This window comes from Chamaea fasciata, unplaced genomic scaffold (assembly GCF_029207755.1).
Source record: "Chamaea fasciata isolate MVZ Bird 193981 ecotype frontalis unplaced genomic scaffold, bChaFas1.0.hap1 SCAF_1, whole genome shotgun sequence".
Lineage (NCBI taxonomy): Eukaryota > Metazoa > Chordata > Aves > Passeriformes > Sylviidae > Chamaea > Chamaea fasciata.
This window is the reverse complement of record NW_027094086.1, coordinates 18,194,492-18,209,879: the sequence shown is the minus strand read 5'-3', so window position 1 is coordinate 18,209,879 and position 15,388 is coordinate 18,194,492. Positions and strand designations below refer to the sequence as shown.

General features: G+C 35.9%; 1 protein-coding gene across 1 annotated transcript in view; it reads left to right on the top strand.

The window, feature by feature from the left end:
- Positions 1-15,388, top strand: part of EMC2 (ER membrane protein complex subunit 2) — a 37,242-nt gene that overhangs the window by 6,677 nt on the left and 15,177 nt on the right. Inside the window, exons 3-5 of the mRNA XM_066177336.1 lie at positions 449-513; positions 4,793-4,878; positions 7,761-7,818. Coding sequence (XP_066033433.1) covers positions 449-513; positions 4,793-4,878; positions 7,761-7,818 — 209 coding nt within the window. The remainder of the gene's footprint in view (positions 1-448; positions 514-4,792; positions 4,879-7,760; positions 7,819-15,388) is intronic.

Genomic DNA, 15,388 nt, shown 5'->3' with positions numbered 1-15,388 from the left:
CAGCTGTAAAAATTACTGATAGAACTGTTAGCTTGCTATAATAGTATTTAGACTGCAATGTGAAAACTTCATTTGAAACTGTTACTTAGATATTATTTGCCTGATTTTCAGTTCTTCAACACTGTGACAGAAATTGAAGCAAGTCTGCAGGGGGATCTGTCTAGAACATGGCAGTGATGATGTTGGGAAAACTAGGGAATTAGAGCTTTTTTGCCTTTCAAGTTGTCCGAAAGTACTTTGGCATTAAAAGCGCTAAATTGCTTAAATAAGTTTTTGATTAATTCCAGCAGTTTCTTAATTTATTTGTGTTTCAACAGTGATTCATGGGAGTAGAAGGGGAAAAATGTACAGACAGAATTAATTAATCCTGTTTACATGATAGGTGCTTCCAATTATCTTAAACAAACCCCAAACCAATTATCTGCATTTATTGTCTCTTTGTGTCCAGTTTGGATAATTTATGAGCAGGTGATGATTGCTGCCCTGGACTGCAGTCGAGATGATTTGGCATTGGTAAGTTTTCGAGCTGGCTTTTCTTTCACGCTGTATGTATTTATCCTGGGTGTCTCTTCCAGATAGTTTTTTGGAAGTTACAGGATATTCTGAATTCCATAGCTTGGACTGGTAGAAAGAATATCTATCAAGAAATTCACAGCTATGAAGAAACTGCCACCACCTACCTCCTCTAAGGCATAACTTCTGTTTAGACAGATCACATCTCTTCGATCTAGCCATGAAAATATTTACAGCTATTTTAGTATGGGATAAAGGTCAAGAATAATATTGAAGTTGACATATTGTACAGAGAGTGTTTATTGAAAACCTCTCAAATTATGTTGGTTTTCTGAATGTTAGGTAGAATGACCCATCTTACATATCATGTTATGTGTCATGTTGGCTGCCATCAAAGAAAGTTACTGACATGTTGGAGCAGGTCTTCAAGTTGAATAAGGAACTGGACTGCATGATGTCTAAGGAAAGGCCGGGAGATCTGTATTAAGTCTTCTGAAAGCCAAGAAGGGATTTTTGGATATGTACTGATGGGAAGGAAGGTATAAAGAAGGTGGGCACATATTTTCATAGGTGTGCAACAAAAGACAAGTGTGAGACCTAAGCTGCAACAAAGGAAATTCCAGTTGCATATTGGGATAAACTTAGTCAATGCTTTATGACGAATGGCACATTGAAGCTGTGGAATCTCCTTTGGAAATGCGTAAAAATAGATTGGGTTATGGCTCTGCACTCCCTTGAAAACTGGTTCTGTTTTGAGTGGGGATTTGGAACAGGTGACCTCCAAAAGTCCCTTGCAATCCAAGTTATTTGGTAATTGTTGATAAAAATATTGTTAATGGATATTTGAGTTTTGTCAATTTGTATGTGAATTTTTTTGAATGATATGAATAGCAATTGAGATAGAATTGGCTTATTTTAAACTGTTTCCTGTTTGTTAGGTTAAAAACAAAAAAAGCCACTGAAACAAACAAACAAAGCAACTCAGTCAGCTTAACTAATCCTTTAAAGGCAAAAACAGGAAAAGGCAAAAGTTTTTCTTACAGGAAGATTTTATTAATCTTTTCACCCTTCCTTCACAAAAGAGTCAGAAGAAGACAGAGGCTTACACTGTGCCCTGGAAGCCATCAAGCTCGAGCTTATTCTAAGTAAAAAACCATTTTCAGGGCTCCAGATCTTTCATGGCAATTACTTCTCCAGTGCCTTGTTCTCTGTCAGATGACAAACTGCCTTGTAAAATCACGGAGGTGCATGTGATGTCATTTGGGTAAAACTTAATGCCAGGGATCACACTAGAGGATGAAGCTGGGAGAAAGGCAGTTTGCAAGTGAGCAGAACTAGGGTTATCTGGCATCCTGTATATACATATAAATATATATATATATATGGTAAAATGGAATATGCTGGAAAATATAGTACAAGACTTTGAACTTGTGAACTCACTGAACTTCCCTCTCTTTTGTCCCTCAGAAGAAAATACTGTTGTAGTATTGCTGTTTGTTTAAACAAAAACAAATAGACTTACTGTTTAAATAAATACGTTTCTGTGTCCTGATTTATATGTAAAACAGATTAGATCTTTATTTTCAGGGTCTTTTAAAGAAGGCTTTCACAAAATTGTTGATGGAGCCAGTGTTGAAAGATCAGTTGTGAAACACTCTCTGTTTTTACTAACCCTGGCAGGGAGTTTAAATTTCAGTGTCTGTGCCCTTTAAGGAATATTGCTTGAGATGAGGTAATGCAACGTTTTCTGTGCAGCTCAGAAATGAGATTAAAAGCATAGGTGGTAACTTAGAGGTTTTTTTTATTATTATTTTTTTATTTGATTGATTTGTAATAAGTAAGTAGTCAATTCAAACAAGTCAACATTATCTGTGGCATTTTACTGCAGCTGTAGCTCCAAAGTAGACAAACAGCTTTGACGCTTCCATTTTTTTAGCAGTGAGCTTTTGACAGCTGGGATGCATTTTGCTTAGGGGGATAGGTAGCATCTACTCCAAATGAGAAGCTGAGGCAGATTTCAGAGTAATTTCTCTGACTTTTCGGTTTTTTTTTTTTTTTATTTTTCTTTCCTCTATTTATGACTTTGTCCTTTATGTCCTGTACAAAAAACCCATGTGCAATGCTTGCCCCTGCTGCAGCCAGCCAGTTGGTTCACCCAGGTGATTTAGTGCAATCACCTATTGTTGGCAGCACTTGCATTACCAGTGAAGTAAACCTGCTGAAGTCCAGGTGTATATTTCTCTGACTTTGTTTGATGTTTAAAAAGCCAGAAAGCATATTAAGTGCAAGTTGAAGTTTCACATGCAAATTATGTTTGCCATTGTAACTGTGGGAATTCTGAAAGAATCTCCTCACAAGTAGAGTATTGACATGGTGCAAAACCAGTCCTCAATGAAATAAATTATTATGGGGATTACAAGTCCCATTGAAAAAGACTACATTCAGTGCTGCTGAGTCCAGAACATTTTGAAGATATAGCTGGTGTAGTTTATTCCCGTGCTTTTGGTTTTATCAGTGTTACAGTGAGTTGTTCATGACGTTCTTACAACTTTTCTTGTCACTGTATTGTGTCTGATAGCTTAATCTACAGGAGTTTATTTTGGCCCCTGGACTGCTGTGTTCAGTCGAATAATGGTTGTGTAGTGAGATCTAATGTGAACAATTCTGGCCTTGCATCACTCCTGCGCTTGAGCACTAATTTCATGTTGTCAGTGAGAATTTTTTAGATGTAAAAGTTCATCCATCTACAGATTTTGGACTTTAGTATTGTAAATGTTACAGTTTTTGTTTGTACATTTTTTTTGAGAGAAATAGTTCATGTGTTTATAAAAACTACTATCCTTGAGGGTTCACTGATCACTGGACCACAAGATGAATTTCTTGTATGCAGAAGTTCTTTTTAAGGTCTACGTGGTTGCCTGGGTTTTAAAAGCTGGAGTAAATCTACTTTTCTAGAGTGTTATGTAAATTTCCCTGCCTCTTAAGAATAGTCAGAGATTAGTTCAGACATCATGTAACATGCTTCTAAGTACATGTAGTTTCTTGACTAGAGCAGCAGCAGTTCACCTAGATATCACTCAAAGTGCCAGTAAACAATTTCTGTGCTAAACCTGAGCCTTTCTATGTGAAATTTCATTGTAAAGATCTTGGTTCATTGCAAATTAAGTTGATTGTGTTGAAAATAGTCTGTTCTTGCTTGAGGCGAAGCATCACAACTTTTGTCATTGTTGCTTTTCTCTCTTCTATTTCCTAGCATTTGGGAGAGGTGCAAATATTTCTCTTTGATGTGTTTTAGCAACCTGTTTATCTACAGAAACAAAGAGGGATCCTACTAATTGTTGCTGATTTGTACTTTTTCCTTTGTCAAGTGGATTTGATGAGATGGAACAGATTATGTAGATAGGCCTCTGCTAGAACCATAGGTCTGAAGAACAAGTTTCTAATTTGAGTTGCATAAATAAGTGCCTGGAAGAGGAGGATTCAGTGTGAAGCTTTTAACATGACACACACCACTGGTCTGTTTTGAGAGTCTGTGGACTGTCCTGCCTCCCACTGTCATGAGTCAGCTACAAACTTTAAAAAGCTATTTAGCCACATTCATGATATGGTTATGAGTTAGTTTGCTGTGGGGAAGTTGTGACTCGGTCCCTATACCGAACATCCTCTGCTAATCCAGAAAAATCTGCCTGTGATCCTTTTTATCCAGCCCAGATGTCTCATTGATTTCAGGAGTTAAAAATTATGCCTCTTCTGCCAACAGGCTGTACCCAAGCCAGTGGCAAACATTTTCTTTGGATTTCAAAGTTGTATTTTAAAAATAAACACAGAGCATTGTATTAGCATAGTTTGTTCCATTGTGAAATATCCATTTATTAAAGAAGTATCACTTAAGCCCTTACTGTCTTTGGTTTTTTTTTTCTTTACTGTCTTGTGTTACTGTGGGACAACTAAATAGTATTCAAGTTTTACTAGTGTTTTAGTAGGTGAGTGTAATTTTCTGGGCAAATAACTATTTCCTAGGGGGCATGACAATTAATGCCCTGTATGGAAGATACTTCTTAAAATTATCATCTAACAGACAGAATTTCAGTTTCCAGCCTTCTTTTATCAATGCATTTTATTGCTTGTTTCAAAAATTAGTATTCACTTTTACTCAGAACTGGCATAGCAGGTAGTTGAATTATGAGCCAAGGCCTTTTTTTTTTCTTCTATTTTTTCTTCTTCTAGCTTCTGTGAAGATAATTACAATTCACAATAGTATTTTTGGTTCTTTGTATAGTTTTGTCTTCAGGAACTGAGGCGGCAGTTTCCTGGGAGCCACAGAGTTAAACGATTAACTGGAATGCGGTTTGAAGCTATGGAAAGGTAAAACCTGAATTTTAAAAAATATATTTTCTGTCTGAAAAAAAAAATTTTGCTCTCTCTTTAAAAAGCATTCAGCCATTACAAAATGGCAAAATAATGCTGAGCAGTTTCTTTATAGGAAATAACAGTGTGCATGATCATATTAAGATTTTTAGATACCTGTATTGCATTTTTGCAGGTACTTTGCAGTGTTTCATTTTTGCAATCTTCCCGTCAGAGATTATAGATCAGAAGGATCTCTTACTTCACAGCATAAGTCATTATGCAGTAGAACACTGCAGAGTTTTTTGGCAAATTCTGTGAGGTGTAAGTTTCATCTCAGGGAGCTAGGGTAGCATATGAAAATCAGTGCCAGTGGTTTTTTTGCCTTACTGTTCTTCTATGCTCCTGATTACTGCAGGGTGCAGCTCTATACCCTTGTTTCCTGAGTGTGGGTAAATTAACTTAAAAAGGATTAAATCTATAGAGTTTTTTAATAGAAACAAATCAAAAAACATATGGAATAGAATGGCAGAACATTAAAATCAGACTGACCTTTTTGAAATAACCTGTAGAAGGGTTATAACATACTAAGTTCAACAGGAATTACTAAAATAATGAACATATTAAAATTTGACAGCTTTCCAAATGAATGGCTTCAGAACTTGAGGATGAACTTTATTGTACACGTTTCTGCTTGAATACATCTTTGTTGTCAACATTCTGTTCTGCGGCACTTGTCTTGGGTGTTAAGAATGACTTCCAGTGCCTTTGAATGGTAGGAAATCTGTTCCATGCCACATTTTGCATACAGAGTTGGTGAGTTTGGAGTATTTGGGCCATCTTGATAAAAAGGAATTGGAAATATACCCTAAATGATTTTTTAAAAGATACTTAGCATAAATTTTTCATCCACTACGTTCTTCCAAAATTAGCTTTGAAAATGGTATTTGATATGAAACACTGATAAATGTCCATTGCTTGGATCAGCAATAATGAATAAATGGACTCCATTCACAGGAGCTGTCTCAGGGCAACCAGATGCTCTGTTTCACACTTACTATGTTTTTGAAGAATTTCCATTAAACTTAGCTCTCTTTTCTTCATTTTAAATAGGGTAGGAAGACAGAGAATTACAGCAGTTTTTCTCCCTTCCTGAAACCTATTCAGAAGTACAGTAGATCATAATTCAGTTCAGGCTTATGTGACTACATTAAAGATATTATTGCATGGGAACTGATTTTTGTGGAAAATGACTGCTGCGCAAACATCATATGTGATTTCAGCAGTGAAGCACTATTGAGCCATAGTTTTCTGAAAGTGCTCAGCAAAGTTCTTAACAAAATGTCTTTGTCAAGTCAGATCCTTCAAATTAGAGAATCAGGGAGCAGAGAAAATAACAAAACCTGAGGTTTCATGTCCATAGGTTTCCTCTAGAAGTCAGAGCAGAAAGAGGCTTCAGCTTGGTGTTGTTTTGAACAGGAACCCACCTGCAGGTGCTCTAAGCCTTGCTCTGGATGAGATTGTCTGTCTCCCCCAAGTCTAAAAGAAGTGTAGAAAAGATTTAGGCTCCAAGTCTAAAAGAAGTCTAGAAAAGATTTAGGCTCCAGGCATCATGTTTCACTTCAGTTGAAGTGAACTTACTCAATTCTAAGTGGCTTGTAGGATCTAGGGAGGATCCTGTTTTCCCCAACAGAAAGAGGAAACAGTGAAGAACATCCCCATAGACTGAGACATCCTTGTAGACACTTGCTAATAAAAAGAATAATATTCTGGTACTTCACCATTTAAAGCTGGGGTTATGGGCGAAAGATTCAGTCTTCTAAAATGCATTTAACGAAGCGGCAACTAACAGAGAACACTAATACAGCATTTTACAGCATATCTGCTCAATTCTGTAGCAGTCACCTCCTACTTGTTTCTGCTTTTGTGCTTCCTTTCACACCAGTTCCTTTACCTTTTGGTAGCTGGAGTGGACAGCTGAGCTATGGTAATGTCAGCTGTGCTTAAGGAATAAACAGTACGAGTATGTAAATGAGTGTCTAAGGTGGTGTCTAAGAAATGTGGAATATCAGAAATAAATCAGCAGTATGTCTTACAAACTACTTGTCAGACTATACATGTAGACGCAATGTGTACCCTAGTTCTGTGGCAATAGCACAACAGCTATTGGTGGAACTGTGTAGTGAAATGTGGTTTGAATTGAATTATTTCATTTGTTGGGGCCGTGCACCCAGCTGACTGAGCACACAGAGCTGTTTCCCAGAAAGTTTGAAGTGCTCATAGCACCTGAAGTAACCTGTTTCAAGCACACTTCAGATAGCAGAATTAATTGATAAATAAAAAAAGTGGGAAATGTTGGAAAACATTTTCTGTAAAGATTTATATTATAATCTCTGGTGGACTCTTCCATGGATCTTTCCAGTTTGCTGTATGCAGCTGCTTATACTTTTTAAAGTCACAACAAAAGGAACTTTACGTGAAGTGTTAAATTACAGCAGTGATGTGGAATGTCATTATTTTGGATGGCTTTTCAAATTTTGGAGTTTCAGTTTCTTGGGGGATGTGAAAGGGGGAGTAGGGATGTGATGGTTGAACCTATTGGGTAGAGATAAAGAGAGAACAGGCAGGAGAGTGAGATGTTGGGTGTAAAATATCTAAGTTGCTGCTGAAACAGTATTTCATGAAGCGATTCCCATGTGTTTTTCTTAATTCATGACAAAAAATATTGCTGTTGATACTTAGCACTCTCAAAAGAATTCTGTATAAATGTAGTTTGCTTAGTGGATATATATTATATTTCAGTTAAAAAATGCAGAAGGGTTATTAACTTTTGTAAGCAGAATCAAAAAGTCAGAAATTCTGTCTTAGCAGAAATAAATGTGAATCATTTCTTTGTACAGGTATGATGATGCTATCCAGTTATATGACAGAATTTTACAAGAAGATTCAACTAATACAGTAAGTTTAAAAGATAATTCTAAACTGCAGTGATATGTTATTTGATATTGTGACTCTATTTTCTGTTTCAGTGTGGAAAAATATGTCTGTATTAATGTATTTGTTTCCTTTAATCTTCTGCTGTAATAACCAATGTTATTATAGCAATGTTATTCATTTCATGATGGGAAGGTGTGATGTGATATCTTACTTAAACACTGATTTCAGGAGAGAGATTATAACTAGCAATATTTCCAGAAGTCTTAGTAGTGTTTAGAGTTGAGCCTTTCAGCTCTTTCATTTCCCAGAATATTCAGTATTTAAAAGACAAATAGACTCAGCCACGTGTCTTCTATGTTCCTAATGTGTAATCTTTCTTAAGGATTAACTTTTAATACATTAAGGTAGTGCTTGAATAGCAGTTATTTTGATTTATGTCTGGGACACTTTACTAGCTCTTGAATCAAAATGCATCAAGCTTGCCAATTGTATAAAACAAAGTCTGAGACAGACTGTACTGTTCTTCTAAGCATTTTTTGAATACTGTTTGTAAAAGCCACTGTGAGCTATTAGCTGCCAAAATAAAAGTCTAGAGAAACTTGTAGCAATATATTTTCATTGATATTTTTTCCCACAAGGATAAAACTTGAAATACAAAGAAGCTGTGGAGTTTCAGATTTTTGTATGGCATAGGTATTTATTGGAAATTCAAAAAATTATTATTAATCATTACAGGGATAAGTGTTACTTGGTTTTGAGGAATTGTCTATTGGGTAAACTTATGTGTAATGTAATACTTGGGCTATTGCAGATGTTTTGGCAATCTCGCATAAATCTTCCTAGGTGTGTGTAGAACCTCTGCCTTTCCTTGGTCAGTTTATTTGAAGTGGTCTGCTATTCAGGAGGGGAAACTCAGAAATGCAGATAAATGGTATTAACTAGGGTATACCCTAGCTGGCTATTCATCATGTGCCGTCCCTTAAACTAAGTAAACCATTAAAAAAACCCCACAAAACAAATAGAAAAGCAAGCAACGACAGTAAAAAACACCCCAAACCACCAGAAAGTTATTTTCGAAGCAACACATCTGGAAACAATACCAAGTAAAGCACTTGGACAACAGTGGTAGGTTCAAGTCTGTCTGTTAGCAGTGATAAAACTCACAGATTCTGTGCAAGGGTAAAAGGAACTATTTCAGTTCTTCACTCTTCTTTTTCACTCTCCCTGAAGCAGTAGAAAAGCTTGAGCTCAAGAAGTTTTGAACACAAGATGCATAGGTGTCCACAGTAAATTGTGGATTTTATCAGTGCATGGCCCAAAGAGTTTCAGAGACACTAAGTCTTCAGAATCATGTTGAACCAATATGGAACCCATTTGCAGTGAAATCACAGAATGGGTCACCTTGTTGCACGTTTTATGACCTTCTGCTGACAGCAGTGGGAAATGGAGCACCATATTACAGTGACTTTTATGGGCCACAGATCTTCAAAGTATGCATTTTTGGCAGCTTTACTTTTCAGCTATCTCAACGTAGATAACATCATCTGAGTGCTTTGTTGGATGGCTTTACAAAACAAAATCATATATTTAAATAAGTAAAATATATGATTATTTCTTTATTCTGATTTCCTCTGTAATGAAATCATAAAGATCTATAAACTTGTTAGATTTAGAAGCATAGGTTGTAAATATTAGAACGGTTGTGTGATTGGATTTCATAAGTTCTGATAATAGAATTGGAGAATGTTAAATGCAAAGGAAAGTTCCTTGCTGTATAACCAGAATTGGTTGGGTAAGGCTCTCATGTCAAGAGTGAAAGTTAAGTTGAAAGCTTTGATAAATTGTCACGTGTAGATTTCTTTGTGTCATTTACATGTTAATTATTTCCATGCACGTATGTGGCTGCTGTAGGAAAATAAATACTTCAAGATTTTAGAAAAGCAACTGTTGCTTAGTTTGTCTTGGCATTCATCTAACTTTATAGAAATTTTTTCTGGTCTGCTGACACATGGAGTTGCTTATATACATTAAATGTTTTGGCAAGTACTTTAAGTGAAATGTAGACATTTGTTCACACAAATCATGTGAAAATCATACCTTGCATTGACTGATCAAAAAGTAGCATGGAAAAAGATTTTTGCAATAAATTACTTCTTTTAGACACATAGCAAAATTTTCCATTATTAAAACTAAAGTTTGAACTCAAATTATGTAATGAACATCTACATTTTCGTATGAGCTTTTGTTGCTGAAATTAAAATAACAGTAATTACTTAATTTCTTAGGATAGAATTCAAAATAGTCCTTATTTTTAAAATATCATCTCTAAGTTTTACCTCACTCTGCACTTACTTGCTGAAAAAGATGACTCATTGGACAATGGAAAAGTGTTTTAATGTCACCTCAGAGATTTTGTTTCATATTTCAAAGTATGTAGATGTTGAGTAATAGTCTCTTTTCTAAATACTTGAGTGTATGAAATATGACTCTTGTGAAATGCATAACTTGCATACATTTCAATAGGGTAAAAATTAGACTCTTTTCCACTCTTGTCTATTTTGGTTGTAATGATAGCATGTTAGAAGTCAAGCTGACATTCCTTTCATTAAGGCTGCATAGTATGTTCTATCACAGGGCTCTTTTTATTAATTAAAATTTCACGTAGTGTCCAATTGAAAATGTTTATAGTGATGCTGAACAGTTATTGATTTGTTTGTAGATCTTCAGATGAAATGCTTATTCTGTTTCTCAGAACAAAATAAGAAGAGAGTTAGTGGTTTTTTAGTAGTGTTGGTAGAAAGGGCATTTTTGTTTGTTTTTGCCCTTTATATATTTCATTGACAAATCCTTATCCTGCTCTGCTTTGGAGGAAAACCTTTTAGTTAGCTAAATATTTTTTGTCAGTCAGGCTCTTGTTAAGGTGGTCTGTTCAGCAGAGCTGAGAAGCTTATTGATGAGAAAGGAAATTGAGTTCATGTATTCAAGACTGGTGTCTAACCCACTGCAGTGTCGTCCTAGTGCACCTGCAGTTTCTCCTGATTATTCAGCTCAGCCATCAAGAAGATGGCAGAGCGCTTGATCAACACCAGGGGAAAGTGAGATAGGCACAAAGTTCCGCCTTAATTCTAATCCGTAGGAAATCTAGAGTCTTTGTTAGGATAATTCTTCAGCTGTTTTTCTTGCCACTTTTTCAACCAAGCTTTTCATGCAAGACACTCTGCATGCTTCCTTAGCTTAGGACGTGTGGATAGTCTCATTACCATCATGGTTTCAGTAATATAATTGTGTGAATGAAGAATTTAAAATTTTTGTAGTAAGATGGTGTTCCCATTACCTCTGTTGTTTATAGGAGTGGGCAGGAGCAGGTGTATGCATATGGTCACATGAAGTTACCCTTTGGCTTAGTACTTTGTGATTCTTTTTGTAGATGAGCTGGACATATTTCAGAAGAAGCAAAGGAGGTGGTTGAAGAACTCTGGGAATCCAGAATTCTAGAAGGATTCAGAGCAAAATCTTAGTACTTGGTATCATGTAAATAGGCAGCAGTTATATACCATGAACATTTTTCATCTCTTTCTGTGCTATACTGCTATCTTGACTGTATAGGTAACCTTTCTTTCCCTACCTCCTTTGTCTCCCCTAAATAAGATTATGATAATGAGCACTGAATTTGAGCGCTGGATATCTGTGTGTCTTCTGAACTGTGATCATTCCTTAAAACTGCTGCAGTAGCTGTGAATTCATTTTTAACGGAGTGTTGGGGAAGATGAATCAGGGAAACCTTATAAAAATGATTGTTTAGCACAAGATTCTGAAAATATGAAACCTATAATCGAAATAGAAATAGAAGCTTACTTTGAGTTGTAGGATACTGAATCTTAGTTACTATATAACCTAAAAACAATAGCCTAGCTAGCTGAAGAAGAATCCCTTTTGATGAAATGATACCCTTCTGCTAGCTAAGGAACCAAAGGTCAATGTAGCAGAACAGAAAAGTCTAAAGAATAGTTTTTAGAGTTTAAAATATAGCATAGTATGGTAATGTAGTAGTTCTTATAGGCTATATGTAGATTCTATAAGATTTCGTGTCTTGTATTGGTTGGTCACTGTAAATTAGAATATTCATCACAAAAGGAGATATAATGCATTGTAAGAAGGACCTCGCTCTCTATTCCTGGCTCTTCCCTCTCTTACCTCTACCTCTCCTAACTCTTACCTCTTCCCCCTGCTCTCTGACCCCTGCCACCTGGTTCCCTTCTCTCTTAACTCATACCGCCTTGCTCTTCCTCTCGCTCTCTCTGGGACTTCCCTTCAGCCGAGGCTGGTGGCTGAAGGCAAGGCCCTTTTTACCCACAACCCATGCAATAAAACCATGTATTCTAGAATATCTCAGGTCAGCAGAATTCCTTCTTCCTGCCATCTGCGGATAGTCCTACAACAGAGACCTCCTGTGAAGATCTTGCAGCTTTTTACCTTTATCTACAGGATGCTCTGAGTTGCAAAAGGGAAAACTGCTCACCAAATGAAATATGTACTGATGGGGAGAATTTTCTGAGGTGACATGTATGTGTCCTTAAATATATTGGTCATGCTGGCAGGAAAGACAGAACTACACCTAAACATAGGTGTGTACAGTGGTAGTTTTAAAGGGAATCAAAAAAGATTGGCACTGTCTGACACAGGATAGAGTTGGTGAGAGTTGTGAAGAATGGCAGCTGCTACTTCAGTTGTTAGTTCCCAATGAGACCTGATGGGTAAGTTGGCACTATGTGGTCCTAAAAAACAATGGGTTTGCTTTTGACAGAGCATCATTTACCATTGCAGGGTTTTTTTGCTTCTTGTTCAGTCATGATCGGTGAAGTGGGAGAGCAGAGTGCATTCCATCATTTTTCCCATGTTTTGTGCCTGTAGCACTTCTAAATGTTGATGGAGATTTTGTCTCTTGAAATTAAGTATTTGAGAACAGAAGAGCAGCTGTACTGCAGTTGTGGCAAAAGTCCGTTTGACTTGTCCTATGTCTGGCTTTGACTTATTGCAGATACCACAAGTGTATAAGAGCAGGACAATGACAGTATGCTGTGGTCTGTTCTGCCAGTTTCTATTAATTTTTGTGTTGCAGTTTTTCTGGGCCAGAAGTGATAACTCTGTTTTTAATGGCTCTTCATAAAATTTCTGCATAGATTTATTTTTAAACTTGCTTAAGTTTGCCATGCATGCATCTACAACATAATTGAGAAATTAAATGTTGTAATTTTTAATGGATTGGGCAAATCTCCCGTTTGTGGGGTTTTTTTCTTCTTCCACACCTTCAATATAACAATTTTATTTAATGCCTCTGAATTTTTCTGTTTTCACTTTATTAATACTCACGACTTTAGGGATCTTTTGTACTTTTCTTCCCTCTAAGCTAAGAAGTCCTGATGTGCAGCTGTTCTTGTTGCCATTCCGTGCCTTAAAATTCTGCTGCTGTTCTCCATGTCATTTCTGTGCTTTTTCCTATATTTGGGTGAGAAATGAGAGGACTGAACAGCAGTCAGTATTAAAAATGAAAGAGCGTTATAGACTTACAAAGTGATGCCGTGGATGTGTTTCTTGTGTATTCTTGTCTGATAACTCCAGTATCACAGTATTTTCAGTTTGGGGTTTTGGGGCAGGGTTTTGGGATTTTTTAAGATGGTTTCTGAACACTGAATTGATGTTTTATGGAACTGTTTATTGCAAGTCCAGTATCTCCCTCTTGACCAGACAAATTCAGACAGGTTTTTTGTGTACATTAAATTAGTGTTGTTTGACCCTATATGCAGCCATTTATGTAGATTAAATTTCACGGGTTGTTTTATTGTGCTGGTAAAAGTATTCATTAAGATTCACTATTGTGAATGCTATTCCTTGCTGTTGTCTTTTGTTCTTTATACTTAAATAAATCTTTATGAACATATAACTTTACATCACTATTAATTCCCTGTTAGATCTCTTACCAAGAGTGCTGAGCAGTAGTTTTTAATACAGGTGATTCTGGGATTCTCAGTGCAGAGAACTCTTTCCTCTATATCTTTTGACTTATTTATTTATCCATGTGAAGACCTTCCCCTATTGGACTGTGGTAATTTTAGTTTCCTTCAGGGCTTTCAGCTTCACAGCAAGGCATCTTCTTGAAATTATTTTTTTAAGTCAAAGATGACTTTTACATGGATCTTTTAGAGACTCCTTGAGGTGCTCCAATAGATAAGGGAAGCCTTACTTTCCTCTGTAAACTGTTCTTACTTTTTGTTGGTATATAACATTTTTCATAATTACTGATTCCAGGCTTTAGCTTTTCAGCCTGTACAGCTCCTACCAATTTGCTCTATACTGGTGTTAGACTTTATAGGTTGTTTATTGGATACAAAAAGTTATGTTTTGCTTTGACGTTATCCTGAAAGGAGCAGCTTCAATCCAGTAGCTCTGTGCCTGCATAGGTTTGCAAGATTTAACTGTCTTGCATGACTAACTTAGAAAAAAGTCTGAATTCTGGTAAGAATAAATTCATTTTTGTTGTTGTTTTTGATGATGTGCTATTTTTGACATCTATGTAATTTATTCCTTGTGTCTTAGTTGTAGCTGTTTACACTTCTGTTTTGATTTGCGTATTGCAATTTGAAGGAAAATGTTTCAATGTATCAAACTGTTAGACCAAATACACATTTTCAAAAATGTTAAAAAGAAAGAAAAATGTCTTTTTAAGATGAAAAGTATCATGTGTTTAATGCTGTACTAGTTATTCAGATAAGAAATTGTTCCTTTCCTAGAGGTCTTAATCCCTGAAAATTCTCCTACTAATACTTTCTTTACAGCCATGAAATTTAGAACAATGTTAGACTCTCTTGGTATGTTTTACTAATGAAATGCAGAAGTTGATAAATGTTCAAGTCTTCACTTCATTTTGAGTCTACTTAATGCTAATTAAAAAGAATCATGACAAATGGGGGATCACTTCTTATACCAGATTGGGAATTACTAGTCTTAAAATAAATACCTTAAAAAGGTTCACTCCTTAATGAATTTGTACATACTGAAGTAGCTTAGTCCATATGATGCTGATTCTTTAAGTATTTCTTTAAGATGCATATATCTTTCCATTAAGAATTACGGATTTACAGAATTAGCCAATAACCATTCTAGTGTTTCACTTTAAAATCTGGAAAATTGAGGGGGAAATCTGTGTCGTAGTATCTGCGTGGTTAAATTCTGCAGATCTTGTTACAGCACTGTAGGTTTTGCCTTTTCCTTTTTGCTTAAGGTGGAAGGAGAATGAAGGTTGAGTTAATTTTTGTATGAGGCTTGTTCTAGAAAGTCTTAATATTGTGAGGTAAAGAACTGAAATGTACCCCTTGAATGTTATTTTTGAATCTTTTTTAATGTAATTGTTTGTGACTGTTTTAGTAGGCTTCTTAGACTTCAAAATAATTTCAGGTCCCTGTATTTAAAAATAAGTTCTCAAGAATATTCTTTGTGGACCTGAAATTAATAATTGAACAGATTTGTACTCTGCATTTGCAGTTTTTTAATATCTTGCAATAGGTTCCCTAAAAATTTGTATTTTGAGATGTGA